The sequence below is a fragment of the Balaenoptera musculus genome, chromosome 8, assembly GCF_009873245.2.
Source record: "Balaenoptera musculus isolate JJ_BM4_2016_0621 chromosome 8, mBalMus1.pri.v3, whole genome shotgun sequence".
NCBI classification, from domain to species: domain Eukaryota; kingdom Metazoa; phylum Chordata; class Mammalia; order Artiodactyla; family Balaenopteridae; genus Balaenoptera; species Balaenoptera musculus.
In genome coordinates this window covers 98,423,281-98,440,033 of record NC_045792.1, presented here as the reverse complement: position 1 = coordinate 98,440,033, position 16,753 = coordinate 98,423,281, and the positions used below count along the sequence as shown (strand labels likewise).

The 16,753-nt window shown below is 40.4% G+C and overlaps 1 protein-coding gene across 3 annotated transcripts in view; it reads left to right on the top strand.

Annotated features, from left to right (window-relative positions):
* The window catches only part of LPXN (leupaxin), a 43,769-nt gene that overhangs the window by 23,023 nt on the left and 3,993 nt on the right, over positions 1 to 16,753 (top strand). For all 3 annotated transcript variants that reach the window (XM_036862710.1, XM_036862709.1, XM_036862711.1), the window contains 3 exons: positions 2,500 to 2,667; positions 3,578 to 3,751; positions 3,866 to 3,947. In XM_036862710.1, the coding sequence (XP_036718605.1) occupies positions 2,500 to 2,667; positions 3,578 to 3,751; positions 3,866 to 3,947 (424 nt within the window). The remainder of the gene's footprint in view (positions 1 to 2,499; positions 2,668 to 3,577; positions 3,752 to 3,865; positions 3,948 to 16,753) is intronic.

Genomic DNA, 16,753 nt, shown 5'->3' with positions numbered 1-16,753 from the left:
AGAATTCATTCTTTTTTTAAACTATTTTATGTTGGAGTATAGTTGATTAACAGTGTTGTGTTAGTTTCAGGTGTACAACAAAGTGATTCAGTTATACATATACAGGTATATATTCCTTTTCAAATTCTTTTCCCATTTAGGTTATTACAGAATATTGAGCTAGAATTCTTGAGATAGAGAATCCATCCATTCTGAATTGGTTGGGGGATATGATATGTACCCATGAAATGAGCATGAAATAATTTCAGGGCAGTGTATAAAAATGTGTGTGATTGGAAGGGCAGGAAGCTTATCTCTGTGGCTCACGTTTGGACTTCCAATGCCCAGCACTGTTCCTGATACATTATGAATAATGCATACTTATTAGAGGGACAAATGAATAAATATCAGAAACAAGGTTTCTTTAATGTCTACAGTAAAGCTGGGTGCATTCCTCATTGCACTGTATATCTGAAAATACTAGAAAAAAATCTACATTAGGAATTATTTCTTTTTCTTGGCCATGCCGCTCTGTATGTGGGATCTTAGTTCCCCGACCAGGGATCGAACCCACGTCCCCTGCATTGGAAGTGCAGAGTCTTAACCGCTGGACTGCCAGGGAAGTCCCTGCACTAGGAGTTTTAATTGTGTGGTGTTTTTAAATTGGTTTAGCACGTGTCTTGGTTTATTTACGTTTTCAAAAGCTATCTGTTTATTTTTTGAATATCTTTACACTGTACAAAAATCAAAAGTACAAAAGTTTACGGTGAACTGTTCCCAGCCATCCAGTTCTGCCCCTTGGAGGTAGTCAGTATTTTCTACTTTTTACATACCCTTTCAAAAGTATTCTGGAATATACCAGCAAATAGCTATAGATGTAAATGTACGATATGTAGCAATAGATACATTATTGTGTTTTTACTTAGGTACTTTCAGGCCTTTTCCATGTTAACCTTTTGAACATTACTCTCTTCAGCATTAACTAACATTATATAATAGAGGAGGAAGGAAATGTGTCATATGATAAGATTCTTGAAGGGAAATGAGCATTTTGGATTAGTGAGATAATGTGAGGTTATTCCAGGCAGTAAAAAGTGGATAAGTAGAGGCCTGAAGGCAGACAGTAACAGATCACATTCAGGAGACTGCAGGGAACCTGGCTGGCTTTAAACAATGGAGGCTTTTTACGGAGTAATAAAAGATGAGATTGGAAAGGTAAAGTGAGGGCAGTGGATGGGAGACTTTGAATGTCCATCTGATGCTGCAAATTCCATGCTGGAAGCAATGGAGAATCATTGTAGTTCTCTGATCAGGAAGTATTAGATAGATGTTTGCAGTAGCCCAGTTGGAAAGGAGTTGAGAGAGATGGAATCTCAGGACCAGAGTTGACGAAGGATAAGTTGGGCAATTTGTAATTTGTTCTGTTTTGTAATTTGAGGTTTTTCCTTTGAACGTTTTATAATAACTGTTTTGGAGTTTTGCTTTAATAAATCCAATCCCTCAGCAAGTCTTATCTGACAACTTTCACCAGCTTCTCCACTGACACTGGTCCAAGTCATTTCTAGTTTGAGCTGTTATAATGGTCTCCTGCCTAACTAGTGCCTCTAATTCCACTCTGGCTTGCCCACACCTAATTCCTCACTCGGCTACCACGAGGATCTTGTAAATCAGATTCTTTCACGCTCATGCTTGAAACAAAATGGTTCCATCACCCTTGGAATAGAACTGCAGCTTTTATCCTGAGGGCCCTATGTGATCTTTGCCTCTTTTTCCATCATTTTTTCCTGACTCACTCATTCTTACTCCCTCTGCCCTACTGACCTTTTTTACTTTTCTTTTTATGTGTCAGACTGTCTCCTTCCTCTGGGCCTTCTTTCCCTCTGGAATGCTTTTCCCACAAATATCAATATTTTTAGATCTCAGTACATCACTCAAATATCTGCTCAGATATCACCTCCTTAGAGAGCCTTCTCTGATCACCCTCATCTAAATCAGTTTTTCCTCTCCATTCCACCCTCTGTCATTTGTCTCAATATATAACTTACATCTTATCTCCACCTGAGATATACATCATATATTTATTTCTTTAATTGCTTATTGTCTATTACCCAGAGAATGTAAACTGCATGACAGGCAGACACTTGGTTGGTCTTGTACATTGTTCTACACCAAGAGCCTAGAGCAGTGATTGGCACAAACCAGGTGCCCAATAAATACTGCAGAATAAATGAATAAAAAGAAAATAAGGTTAATTGTTGACCTGTGGTCATCATAAGAGATAAAGTATCATCTTCATATATTCAATTTCCTATTGCCAGAAAAGATTTGCAAACAGAGGAAGATCAGTCAGATTTCATTTGCCCTGAGGAACTTAGAATGAAAAGGAAATGAAAGCATTTTTATTGGTGTTACAATGTTAGATTCTCCCAGTGCGTTGGAGGAAGGCTAGCGAAAGACTAAGGGATCGTGGAGAAGATGCCAGTGAGGATGACTGTCTCTGTGGTTCTCTTCCTGACACAGGTTACAGTGAAAGCAGATACCAGCAAGAAGCACTTACCAGACAAGCAGGATCACAAGGCCTCCCTGGACTCGATGCTGGGGGGTTTGGAGCAGGAACTGAAGGACCTTGGAATTGCGACAGTGCCCAAGGGCCATTGTGTTTCCTGCTGGAAACCGATTGCTGGAAAGGTGGGCTAGGCCAAGACGTTGATCCTACAGCCGTCTGTGTCTGTGTGTATGTCTGTCTCCATCCCACTAAGGATTGCTCTTTCTCCTTATATTCCAAGATAGTTTAATAATAGTTACTGGTCCCTTACAGTGCTCCAGGCACTGAACAAAGCACTTTACAAGTATTCCTTTATTTAATGGTCACATTAGCCCTTCAGTGGCCGCAAGCCCTTTATAAAGATGAGGAACCCGAGGACTCAGGGTCGTTAACTGACATGTCCAAGGTCTAGTAGGAGGTAGAGGTAAGATCCAAACCCAGGAGAGTCTGGCTCCCAAGTTTGAGCTCTTAACCAAATTCTTGTACTGCCTTCACCCAGAGTAACTTTCTCACTGCTCCCTCTGTTCAGACATTCTGGGTGTAAATCAATAGATTTCGATTTTTAGCTGCACTCGGCTCCATATCATGGCCACAGACTCCTGCTCGGGCATCATCCTTCACCAAAACCATAAAAAAGGGCTTTGAGACCTGATTTTGCACGGGGTGTGAGGTGAGGTGTTCAGATCAGAGGAATGAAAACTGTCATTGGCCTTCTCCTCTTCCAGGGGTCCCTTCCATGCCAAGGTATGGTTAGTTATCTCTTGTCCATCACTGCGATGCTCTGTTTTGTTTCTCCCATCCTCTGGGGCAGTATAGTGGGAATGATCATTTATAGGCCTTTCTCAGTGTGATCGCTCAGGAAAGTTGGGCACTGTTTTACTATCCATAAAGTACGGACAAGAGACCTAGGTCTAGGCCTCAGTGTTGTGCAACTCCAGGGGGAGTCGTTTACATGGAACACTGTTGGAAGAGCGCCCTCCAGAGTTGTGCCCCCTATGGACCCTAGAGCCCCCAACTGGGCCCCCACTTGCCAGGCTTTGTTTTGTTCTCCAGGTGATCCATGCTCTAGGGCAAGCGTGGCATCCGGAGCACTTCGTCTGCGCTCACTGCAAAAGAGAGATCGGCTCCAGTCCCTTCTTTGAGCGGAGTGGCTTGGCCTACTGCCCCAAGGACTACCACCACCTTTTCTCTCCGCGCTGTGCTTACTGTGGAGCTCCCATCCTGGATGTAAGTAAACCGCCCTCCCCCTGCTTTCATGTAGCTTTTACTCCTCACTTAGAGCTGGGATCAGGTTTTACAGCTCTGTAGCATTTTAATCTCTCCGGTGTGTTTCTTTTCCAGAAAGTGCTGACGGCCATGAACCAAACCTGGCACCCAGAGCACTTCTTCTGCGCTCACTGTGGAGAGGTGTTTGGTGAAGAAGGTATGACCCAGGGTGGTTACAAGAAGACCAGCAGAGCTTTTCCCTGATCTGCTTTGTTGGTCCTGGTTCTTGCCTCTACCATCCAAGTGCCCATTTCAGTACCAAATGCCATCCCTCCCTACCTTTTTCCAACATTCATGAATTTTGTTTAAATTGACTTTTTTAATCAAAGAAATACAAATGCATAGTTTAAAAATGCAAATATTACTTCCAGAGTAATATTAAAAAGAACAGTCCCTTGCTTTTCCTTTTTCCACTGCCAAATCCAGTTCTCCTCTGTACATTTTTTAGCTTCTTCTATTATTTATTTGTATGTTTTAAATAATATATTACTATATACTGATTTTTTTCCCCCAGTTTTAACCATTATGTATTAACTGTCTACCAGGAGAGATGAGGATTTAGAAATTTTATTACTACCCCACCTACCCCCAACATAATTCCTCCCCCATTCTCTCAGTTATAAGTAGGTCATAATTATAGGTCAGATCAGTATTCGGTGTGTATATGTTGACAGTCACATAAATATTGCTCACAGCTGAGCCACGTAACAAACTGATATAGTAGAGCATGGATTTTGGAGTCAGACTGTCTGGTTCAAATCTGGGCTGTGGTATTTATCAGCTATGTGATGTTGTTCAAGTCATTTAACCTCTTTGTACCTTACTTTCCTCATGAGTAAAATGGGCCTAATAATAATGTTTACCTTCTAGGGTCATTATGAAGATTTTAAGAGACAGTATCAGTATAGCGTTTACAACAGTGCCTGGCGCATGGAAGCTGGTAATGATGATGATTATCATTATCATGGTGTCCTTTTCATACACATTTGTTTTTTTCCTGAAGTTAATATTTGGATCCCTTTTTCATTAGCTTCATTTTCATTGTACTTATCACTAATTTATCTGACAGAGCTGTGAAATCCTTCTCAAAAGGGTCAACCATGGGGCTTCCCTGGTGGCGCAGTGGTTGAGAATCTGCCTGCCAGTGCAGGGGACACGGGTTCGAGCCCTGGTCTGGGAAGATCCCACATGCAGCAGAGCAACTGGGCCCGTGAGCCACAATTACTGAGCATGCGCGTCTGGAGCCTGTGCTCCAGAACAAGAGGCCGCGATAGTGAGAGACCCGCGCACCGCGATGAAGAGCGGCCCCCACTTGCCGCAACTAGAGAAAGCCCTCGCACAGAAACGGAGACCCAACACAGCCATTAATTAATTAATTAATTAATTAAAAAAAAAAAAAGGGTCCACCACATGTGGTAATATGTCAGTTCCACTTGTTTTCTTCTTGGAGACGTCTGTCTAGGAGGCCTTGAGACTTCTGCTCCTGCCTCCTCAGGCCTGCTGAGAAGCCGTTATTCTGGGCCATTATCTCGGGAATTATTTTTACTATTTCCCTCTATCTTTCAATACATGTTATTGCCTTTATTTTGGTGGAGCACACCTCCAGTAGCTTCTGAGAAAGAATGAATAGGAGGTAAAAGTTTTGAAACCTTGAATATCTGAAAATATTTTGTCTACCTTAAGTTGCCCTGACATAGAATTCTAGGTGGAAACTATTTCCCTTCATCATTCTGAAGACATTGCTTCGCTGTCTTCCAGCTTCCATGGTTGAGAAGTTTTTTCTTAAAATTTTGATCTTGTTCCTGATCCTTTCTATGTGACCTGTTTTTCCCCTTTTGCAAGCTTTTTTTCCTTCTGTTTTCTGAATTTTCTTGATTTTTTTCTGACTTCTTTTTATGTTTCTTTTGAACAAATATGATTCATGCATGGAATCAGAAAGCTTCTTTATTTTTTCTGTTCCTGTCCTTTTAGAATTAACTCAGTGGGAAAAGTTTTCTTCTAAATAAAGATTTGGGCAGTCCCATGTCTTTTTTTATTGTTCTTAATAAACTCTTCTAAATAGAAAATCAATTTATGACACAAAACACAAATCTAAGTCCTTAGGTAATACAGTCTGTGTAAGAGCTGAGCTTTCCAACTTTAAAGTGACAGCTACACTCTCCCCTGGTGGGGCCTTTAAGCTGCAGGAGGCCAGGGAAGGGGGTTGTGGCCTTTCATTGGTCCTTTCTTGCTTCCACTCTCATACCCACTGCTAATCTTGATAGCTGACCCCTCCAGGGTTGAAACAGGGGTGGAAGAGGTGAGATTGGAGGGCAGGAAAGTTCTAACTTGTCTAATTTGCTTTGTGCTCTCCGGGCCTGTCAGATATTTAACTCTGACTTTCTTTTTTTACTTGGATGTTTTTGTGGATTCAGTCCGGATCCAATTACAAATTCTTGGTGGCCCTTTACATGTCTTGGCTGGCCGTTCTCCCCTTAGCACATGGATCTTTGAGGATCCATTCCACAGAGACTCTTTTCTGCAGGATTTTCATTGTTCCCTCTAGGTGATCACTTAGAAATGATTATAATGGTTCCAGATTAACTCTTTCACTCATAGTTTCAAATAGGGACCATGGGAAACTTGCATCTTTCTCTTGCAGTCAATGGGACTGCAGTTAATTTCAGACGCATCACTCTATTCAGCTGCCATAGGCCTCTTCAGCCAGAAGCTCACCTGGGATGAATCAAGTACCATCAACTGTATCCCGCTAATGGCAGGGGACACATACCCAGCTCTCTGAGTGGTCCCACTGAGTTCCCTCTCTTGACTTGAGCTCAGCCAGAACCATACCGCATGCTTCTTGGTGGTGGTGGTGGAGCACGCATAGCACAGTTTTCTCCAAAGAAATCCCTCTCTCAATTTCCCCTTCTCTTTACCTGTTTTATATCCTAGGTGTGAGTGAGGAGTTCAAGATTTGTGCAAATAGTCCGTGGCTATCTACTTTGAGGGATGTCTTGCAGCCCACTTTGAACTTTGACGTCTATTACATCTTGATGCCTTATATCTTGTTACAATGGTCTTTGCCAAATGCTGCTGACCTTTGGTTGCCCATTTTTATTTAAGAATGAATGAGACACTAAAATGCTAACTGGAAGCTCTGTGGGTAAGGCAGAACGTGTTGACTGGTGGACTCAACTGTATGGTACTCAGGTAAGGTGCTCTGGCCATTTTGCTGCAGGACCCCTGACTATTTTAGGTCTTTCATCTTGAATAAATTTTATCAAAGAGATATTCTCTTCTGACATCCTCCTCTGATATCCTCCTCTATTCTCCTTTTGACATTACAAAAGTTAGTAAAAGAGATTGGGGGATGGGGTTTTCACCATTCGGCATGCCAACTTTTATTTAATTCTCAATTTTTAGTAGAAAGCTTGACTTCTTTTCTTATGATGTCCAGTATCCCTGATCAGTGAGACCCTCTGGTTTGAAATTTATAGAAATAATCACTGCATCTTATGGTAAGATGAGAGATCTGATTTTCTGACAGCTCTTCAGACTTTCAACCAATCCTGTTTTCAGCCTTGAAGACTATTTTATGCATTCAGTTCCTGAGCCCCTTTGATGTTTTGGAGCTCAGGATGGCTTGAGTTTTATTGGCACCTCCCCTCTTCAGAGATTTAGGTTTCAGTTTGTTTTTTCTTTCTGCCAAGCTACATGCCACTCTAATACCTACTTTAAATTTTGGAGAATTTTATTGATAGCTCATCTGTGGCATGTCCTTTCCTTTTCTCTTTTTTCCTATGAGTCTTTCTGTTTTAAATAATTCTTTAACTATTGTGGTGATGTTTCAAGAGGGCGTGAAGATAAACCTGTGTGTTGTGCCATTCTCCTGGAGGTCAGGTCCTAAATATCAGGCAGGTTATTATGTATATTCCTAACCTATTATTCATTTAATCCCCACCACAACTTTGAGAGAATAATTTTATCCCACATTTTACCAAGTTATAGGTGGAAACACTGAGCATCAGGGAGGTAAAGTGATTTTTTTTAAGTCATGCAACTAGAAAATCAAAGAATTGGAATTTAAATTCAGGTCTCATTTCAGCAAGTTCCATGTTTTGTTCTGCACCATCATAACTGCCCCTTGACAGAGACTCAATCCCTCTTCTGCTGTTGTTGTCTCTTTACTTTCTTGGCACCAACAGGGTACACTTTATTTGAAGACAGACCTGGATAGAGTAGCACTGATAAAATCCATTGTCAAAGTGCTTTGTAGTAATTTGCTTGCTCACTGAAGCTTGTTCAATGCTTTTCACAAATCATTAAGTCTTTCATTTTTAGATTGCACTTTGGTTAAGCAACATTTTTCATTGAGATTTAATCTAAGTCATGGTCAGTTTATATTGCACTGGTAGCCTTAGAAGTCTGAGGGTTTGTTGAGTAGAACAGTCAGCAAGTGAATACTGCTCACAGATGATTATGATGTGGAAGTTGCCTGAGAGCAGAATAACAGGAGGCAGACATATTTCAAGAAGAGACATAAGTTAGATGCAAAAGAAAAATACCCTATTCATAGGATGATCAGAAAGTGCCATGAAGGTAGCTAATTCTTACTGTTTTTGACTTGGACCCCTTCTAACCAGACAAGGCTGATTTGGTCCTTTATGACTTTAAATGAAAATATGAAGCCACACCTAAAACATACTTTTTTTTTTTCTTTTTTCTTTTTTTTTGGGGGGGGGTTTATTTATTTATTTAACTTATTTATTTATGGCTGTGTTGGGTCTTCGTTTCTGTGCGAGGGCTTTCTCTAGTTGCGGCAAGTGGGGGCCACTCTTCATCACGGTGTGCAGGCCTCTCATTATCGCGGCCTCTCTTGTTGCGGAGCACAGGCTCCAGATGCGCAGGCTCAGTAATTGTGGCTCACGGGCCTAGTTGCTCCGTGGCATGTGGGATCTTCCCAGACCAGGGCTCGAACCCGTGTCCCCTGCATTGGCAGGCAGATTCTCAACCACTGCGCCACCAGGGAAGCCCCTAAAACATACTTGAGACAAGTGACAAAAAAGGCCATTTACTAATCAGAAGCTCCTCTTGGGTTGTATTTTTGTTTTCATCCTTTGTTTTCTGTAAATGGGTCTCCTGCCATATGGTTAGTCCATTAATTAGTCCAAGGCATCCTGCCTTGCCCCAAGTCACATAGTCACACACAAAGTTTCTGTAATGACAGCTTAACTACTGAGCCTCCTGGGAAATTAAATTCGTCTGCATTTTTGTTTCAGTTCAGAGAATTCCTAGTTAAGGTTCAAGTTTCTAAGCACATCGGGCCTTAGCGTCCTCCCACAGGGACCAGGTCCTCAGTGCCTATGTCTTTCTTTTTAATTGTTCATTATCCAGGCCATGCAGGTGCTCCCTAATTTCCTCTGTGGCTAGGAGCCTCACCAGAGTATGAACACCCTTCTCTCTAAGGCACTTCGAATTGTTAGTGTTTCTCATCAGTCCTCCAGAGGTAATTGGCCCCAGAGAGAGCCTCCAGGAAAGTTAGTGCTGAAACTTCCTCAGTTTATTGGATCCCTAAACGCAGGGGTATCACAGCAAGTTTGGCTGATTGCTTTTGATTCCTCTCCTGAGACTCACCTGAGTTGAAACGGAGGCTGTTACTTCTCTGCTGTCTCATTCTTGAGACCCGATACCCTGTAAATGCCTAGATGAGGGTCATTCCTAGGTCAGTCGGAATGTCTTATAATTTTCTCGAGTGACACCTACTTACAGGCAAGCACGGTTTTACGCCATTTGCTTTATGAAGCATCAGCATCACCTTGGGGACTTGTCCAGAATGCAAATTTTCGAGCCCATCCCAAACCTACTGAATCAGAAACTCTGGGTGGGATGGGGCCCAGCAGTCAGCATACTGACAAACTCTCCAGGTGATGGATGCACGTTATAGTTTGTGTGCCACACAAAAGCAAGAAAGATGGTTGTGGGTGTTGGTTCGTTTTTCTTAAATAGCAGGACTGCCTGCTTTCAGTTTATTTATGTATGTATGTATGTAGGGCTGCGTTGGGTCTTCGTTACTGCGCGCGGGCTTTCTCTAGTTGCAGTGAGCGGGGGCTACTCTTGCTGCGGAACACGGGCTCTAGGCACGCGGGCTTCAGTAGTTGTGGCTCATGGGCTCTAGAGCGCAGGCTCAGTAGTTGTGGCACACGGGCTTAGTTGCTCTGCGGCATGCGGGATCTTCCTCGAACAGGGATTGAACCTGTGTCCCCTGCATTGGCAGGCAGATTCTTATCCACTGCGCCACCAGGGAACCCCCATGCCTGCTTTCAGTTTTGTACTTGATCAGACTCTAGACATTTTTCGATAAAGTGAAAAAGCAAAGTGAGCTCTTCTGTGTCTCAGGGGTAGAAAAGAAGAATACAGAACAGCTTATAAAATTATTAGTTTACATTCTTAGATATAGAGACCTCAGAAGTCTATTAAATTGTCTGCTTTTCAAAGAAAGCATAGTTGAACAAGGTAAGGCATATCAAAAAGTGACCGCAGATAACAGACCATTGCAGCTACATGATTTGGGTCCCAAACCTGGCTACTCCTATTGCCTGTTTTTGGTCTGGCTGCTACTATCAAAGCGTATTTCTAGAAATAATGTTTCTTGGATGGGCTGCTTTCCAATCCACTGTGCATGTTTTGCTTACATGCTGTTTTGGTGGGGCACAGTTAGAGAGCTCTCATATTTACAAAGTTATTGGGTTATGATATTTGGGCTCAGCTAATACTCTCAGTTCCCACAGAGAGGTCAAGGTCAGAATGCATTTAAGCTAGGGGTGTGACATCCAAGTTAGGCTTTGAAGTTAGGCCTAGATTTGAATGTCAGCTCCTCCACTGACATTGGTTATATGTAATTTCTTTGAGCTTCCCTTTTCTCACCTGTAAAATGGGAGGAATGCTGTGAAGAGTCTAATTTTGATTTAATACTGTAGGGAGAGCCCTCAGTTGGAACCAGTACAAAGTACTTCCCTGCGCAAATGGGATTGCTAACAGTCCTCTTCATCTTAGGGAGACTCTCCTTGTAAACGCTAAGGAGAGTTTCTTCCAGAAAATTTCTCCTGTTTATACATGTTCTAGTTGATCTTGAAGTGGGGTAACCCTCTTCTGAAGCTGATGGTCTCAATTTTGCTATTGTAATATTGTTCACATGTCTGCTCATTCGATAAATATTTATTGAGCAGCTACTATGTATGTGTCAGGTACTATTCTAGGTACTAGGGAGACAATGACAAAAAACAAAGTTCCTGCCTTCATGGTGCATATATGCTAGTGAGAAAGACAGACAATAATCAAACTAGCCAACTAACTAATTAACTAACTTGCTCTATGTGTTAGGAGAGGTTGTGGGGAGAGTGACAGGGCTTTGTTTGAAGTAGGGTGATCTGATCAGTTGTTCTCTTAAGCAGACTCCTGAGTTAAGTGAAGAACCAAACCATCTGGGTATCTTGGGAAGTGATTTTTGAAGCAGAGGGAATATATCACTTGAATAAGTGCTTGAGGATGCATTAGTTTATTATATTTTTCTTTTTTTTAATGTAAAGACAATAAGAAGACTTTGCATAAAATTTCATTTATAATCTATTACCTTCTTAACCTAATGCAACAAAAAATTTGCCCTACCAATATTTTTTCTACATTTATTAATATTTATGAATACAAAAGTTATAGTGTATCTGAAATTCCTTTTTTTTTTACTTATTTCTCCATGTTGTTTCATAATTTTATAATAATAATTTAAATAATATCGGTTATTCCATTAGGGCTTTCTTTATGTAAACAAATTATAATGGATTATATGCCTGAAGATGTTCATTGAAGCATTATAGTTCCAAATACTGAAAACAACTACAATAAATGTGCTTGTAGTAGTATAGTTAGATTACTTCTGGTGTCTTAGTAGTGTTGTAATGACTATTTTTTTAAAATTAATTAATTAATTAATTAATTTGTGGCTGCGTTGGGTCTTCGTTGCTGCACACGGGCTTTCTCTACTTGCGGCGAGCGGGGGCTACTCTTCGTTGTGGTGCGCTTGGCTTCTCGTAGCGGTGGCTTCTTTTGTTGCAGAGCATGGGCTTTAGGCACACGGGCTTCAGTAGATGTGGCACACGGCTCAGTAGTTGTGGCTCATGGGCTCTAGAGTGCAGGCTCAGTAGTTGTGGTGCACGGGCTTAGTTGCTCCGCGGCATGTGGGATCTTCCTGGACCAGGGCTCGAACCCATGTCCCCTGCATTGGCAGGCGGATTCTTAACTACTGCGCCACTAAGGAAGTCCTGTAATGACTATCTTTAAACATAGAATTTTCTTCTCTTGAATTATTTGTATGGTTTAATTTCCAGGATTGAGATATTTATATATTTAAAAGAAATCTTTTTTTTTCTTAATCTTTATTGGAGTATAATTGCTTCACAATACTGTTAGTGTCTGTTGCACAACAAAGTGAATCAGCCATATGCATACACATGTCCCCACATCCCCTCCCTCTTGAGCCTCCCTCCCATCCTCCCTATCCCACCCCTTTAGGTCATCGCAAAGTACTGAACCGATCTCCCTGTCCTATGCTGCTGCTTCCCAGCAACCAACTATTTTACATTCGGTAGTGTATATATGTCGATGCTACTCTCACATCACCCCAGCTTCACCCTCCCACCCCATGTCCTCAAGTCCATTATCTATGTCTACCTCTTTATTTCTGCCCTGCAACTAGGTTCATCAGTACCATTTTTTTTTAGATTCCATATATATGTGTTAGCATACAGTATTTGTTTTTCTCTTTCTGACATACTTCACTCTGTATGACAGACTCTAGGTCCATCCACCTCACTACAAATAACTCAATTTTGTTTCTTTTTATGGCTGAGGAATATTCCATTGTATATATGTGCCATGTCTTCTTTATCCATTCATCTGTTGATGGGCATTTAGGTCAGTTCCATGGCCTGGCTATGGTAAATAGCTGCAATGAACATTGTGGTACATGTGCCTTTTTGAATTATGGTTTTCTCTGGGTATATGCCCAGTAGTGGGATTGCTGGGTCATATGGTATTTATATTTTTAGTTTTTTAAGGAACCTCCATACTGTTTTCCGTAGTGACTGTATCAGTTTACATTCCCACCAACAGTGCAAGAGGGTTCCCTTTTTACCACACCCTTTCCAGCATTTATTGTTTCTAGATTTTTTGATAATGGCCATTGTGAATGGTGTGAGGTGATATCTCATTGTAGTTTTGATTTGCATTTCTCTAATAATTAGTGATGTTGAGCATCTTTTCATGTGCCTCTTGTCCATATGTATGTCTTCCTTGGTGAAATGTCTATTTAGGTCTTCCACCCACTTTTTAACTGGATTGTTTGTTTTTTTGATATTGAGCTTCATGAGATGTTTATATATTTTAGAGATTAATCCTTTGTCTGTTGTTTCATTTGCAAATATTTTCTCCCATTCTGAGGGTTGTCCTTTTGTCTTGTTTATGGTTTCCTTTGCTGTGCAAAAGCTTTTAAGTTTAATTAAGTCTCACTTGTTTATTTTTGTTTTTATTTCTGTTACTCTAGGAGGTGGGTCATCAAAGATCTTGCTGTGGTTTATGTCAAAGAGTGTTTTTCCTATGTTTTCCTCTAAGAGTTTTATAGTGTCTGGTCTTACATTTAAGTCTTCAATCCATTTGGAGTTTACTTTTGTGTATGGGGCTAGGTAGTGTTCTAATTTCATTCTTTTACATGTAGCTGTCCAGTTTTCCCAGCACCACTTAGTGAAGAATCTGTCTTTTCTCCATTTTATGTTCTTGCCTCCTTTGTCATAAATTAGGTGCCCATACGTGCGTGGGTTTATCACTGGGCATTCTATCCTGTACCATTGATCTATATTTCTGTTTTTGTGCCAGTACCATTCTGTCTTGATTACTGTAGCTTTGTGGTATAGTTTGAAGTCGGGGAGGCTGATTCCTCCAACTCTGTTTTTCTTTCTCAAGATTCCTTTGGCTATTTGGGGTCTTTTGTGTTTCCATGCGAACTGTAAAATTTTTTGTTCTAATTCTGTGAAGAATGCCATTGGTAGTTTGATAGGGATTGCATTGAATCTGTAGATTGCTTTGGGTAGTATAGCCATTTTCACAATATTAATTCTTCCAATCCAAGAACATGGTGTATTTCTCCATCTATTTATGTCATCTTTGATTTCTTTCATCAGTGTTTTATAGTTTTCTGAGTATGAGTCTTCTGCCTCCTTAGACAGGTTTATTCCTAGGTGTTTTATTCTTTTTGTTGCAATGGTAAATGGGAGTGTTTCCTGAATTTCTCTTTCTGATTTTTTGTTGCTGGTGTATAGAAATGCCAGAGATTTCTGTGCATTAATTTTGTATCCTGCAACCTTACCAAATTCATTGATTAGTTCTAGTAGTTTTCTGGTGGCATCTTTAGGATTTTCTATGTATTGTATTGTGTCATCGGCAAGCAGTGACAGTTATACTTCTTCTTTTCCAATTTGTATTCCTCTTCTTGCTTTTTCTTCTCTGATTGCCATGGCTAGGACTTCCAAAACTATGTTGAATAAGAGTGGCTAGAATGGACATCCTTGTCTTGTTCCTGATCTTAGTGGAAATGCTTTCGGTTCTTCACCATTGAGAATGATGTTTGCTATGGGTTTGTCGTATATGGCCTTTATTATGTTGAAGTAGCTTCCCTCTATGCCCACTTTCTGGAGAGTTTTTATCATAAATGGGTGTTGAATTTTGTCAAAAGCTTTTTCTGCATCTATTGAGATGATCATATGGTTTTTATTCTTCAATTTGTTAATATGGTGTATCACATTGAGTGATTTGCATATATTGAAGAATCCTTGCATCCCTGGGATAAATCCCACTTGATTGTTGTGTATGATCCTTTTAATGTGTTGTTGGATTCTGTTTGCTAGTATTTTGCTGAGGATTTTTGCATCTATATTCATCAGTGATATTGGTCTGTAATTTTCTTTTTTTGTAGTATCTTTGTCTGGTTTTGATATCAGGGTGATGGTGGCCTCATAGAATGAGTTTGGGAGTGTTCCTTCCTCTGCAATTTTTTGGAAGAGTTTCAGAAGGATGGGTGTTAGCTCTTCTCTAAATGTTTGATAGAATTCACCTGTGAAGCCATCTGGTCCTGGACTTTTGTTTGTTGGAAGATTTTTAATCACAGTTTCAATTTCATTACTTGTGATTAGTGTGTTCATATTCTCTATTTCTTCCTGGTTCAGTCTTGGAAGGTTATACCTTTCTAAGAATTTGTCCATTTATTCCAGATTGTACATTTTATTGGCATGGAGTTGCTTTTAGTAGTCTCTTAGGATGCTTGTATTTCTGCGGTGTCTGTTGTAACTTCTCCTTTTTCATTTCTAATTTTATTGATTTGAGCCCTCTCCCTCTTTTTCTTGATGAGTCTGGCTAATGGTTTATCAATTTTGTTTATCTTCTCAAAAAAACAGCTTTTAGTTTCATTGATCTTTGCTATTGTTTTCTTTGTTTCTATTTCATTTATTTCTGCTCTGATCTTTATGATTTCTTTCCTTCTGCTAACTTTGGGTTTTGTTTGTTCTTCTTTCTCTAGTTCCTTTAGGTGTAAGGTTAGATTGTTCATTTGACATTTTTCTTGTTTCTTGAGGTAGGATTGTATAGCTATAAACTTCCCTCTTAGAACTGCTTTTGCTGCATCCCTTAGGTTTTGGATCATCATGTTTTCGTTGTCATTTGCTCTAGGTATTTTTTGATTTCCTCTTTGATTTCTTCAGTCATCTCTTGGTTATTTAATAACGTATTGTTTAGCCTCCATGTGTTTGTGTTTTTTACGTTTTTTTCCCTGTAATTCATTTCTAGTATCATAGCGTTGTGGTCAGAAAAGATGCTTGATATGATTTCAATTTTCTTAAATTTACTGAGGCTTGATTTGTGACCCAAGATGTGATCTATCCTGGAGAATGTTCTGTGCACACTTGAGAAGAACGTGTAATCTGCTGTTTTTGGATGGAATGTCCTAGAAATATCAATTAAATCTATCTGGTCTATTGTGTCATTTAAAGCTTTTGTTTCCTTATTTTTCTGTCTGGATGGTCTGTCCATTGGTGTAAGTGAGGTGTTAAAGTCCCCCACTATTATTGTGTTAACTGTCAATTTCCTCTTTTATAGCTGTTAGCAGTTGCCTTATGTATTGAGGTGCTCCTGTGTTGGGTGCATATATATTTATAATTGATATATCTTCTACTTGGATTGATCCCTTGATCAATATGTAGTGTCCTTGTCTTTTGTAACATTCTTTATTTTAAAGTCTATTTTATCTGATATGAGTATTGCTACTCCAGCTTTCTTTTTTTCTTTTTTTAAATTTTATTTATTTATTTATTTATTTTTGGCTGTGTTGGGTCTTCGTTTCTGTGCAAGGGCTTTCTCCAGTTGCGGCAAGCGGGGGCCATTCTTCATCACGGTGCGTGGGCCTCTCACTATCGCAGCCTCTCTTGTTGCGGAGCACAGGCTACAGACGCGCAGGCTCAGTAATTGTGGCTCATGGGCCTAGTTGCTCCGCGGCATGTGGGATCTTCCCAGACCAGGGCTTGAACCCGTGTCCCCTGCGTTGGCAGGCAGACTCTCAACCACTGCACCACCAGGGAAGCCTTCCAGCTTTCTTTTGATTTCCATTTGCATGGAATATCTTTTTCCATCCCCTCACTTTCAGTCTGTATGTGTCCCTAGGTCTGAAGTGGGTCTCTTGCAGACAGCATATATATGGGTCTTGTTTTTGTATCCATTCAGCAAGCCTGTGTCTTTTGGTTGGAGCATTTAATCCATTCATGTTTAAGGTAATTACCAATATGTATGTTCCTATTACCATTTTCTTAATTGTTTGGGGTTTGTTTTTGTAGGTCCTTTTCTTCTCTTGTGTTTCCCACTTAGAGAAGTTCCTTTAGCATTTGTTGT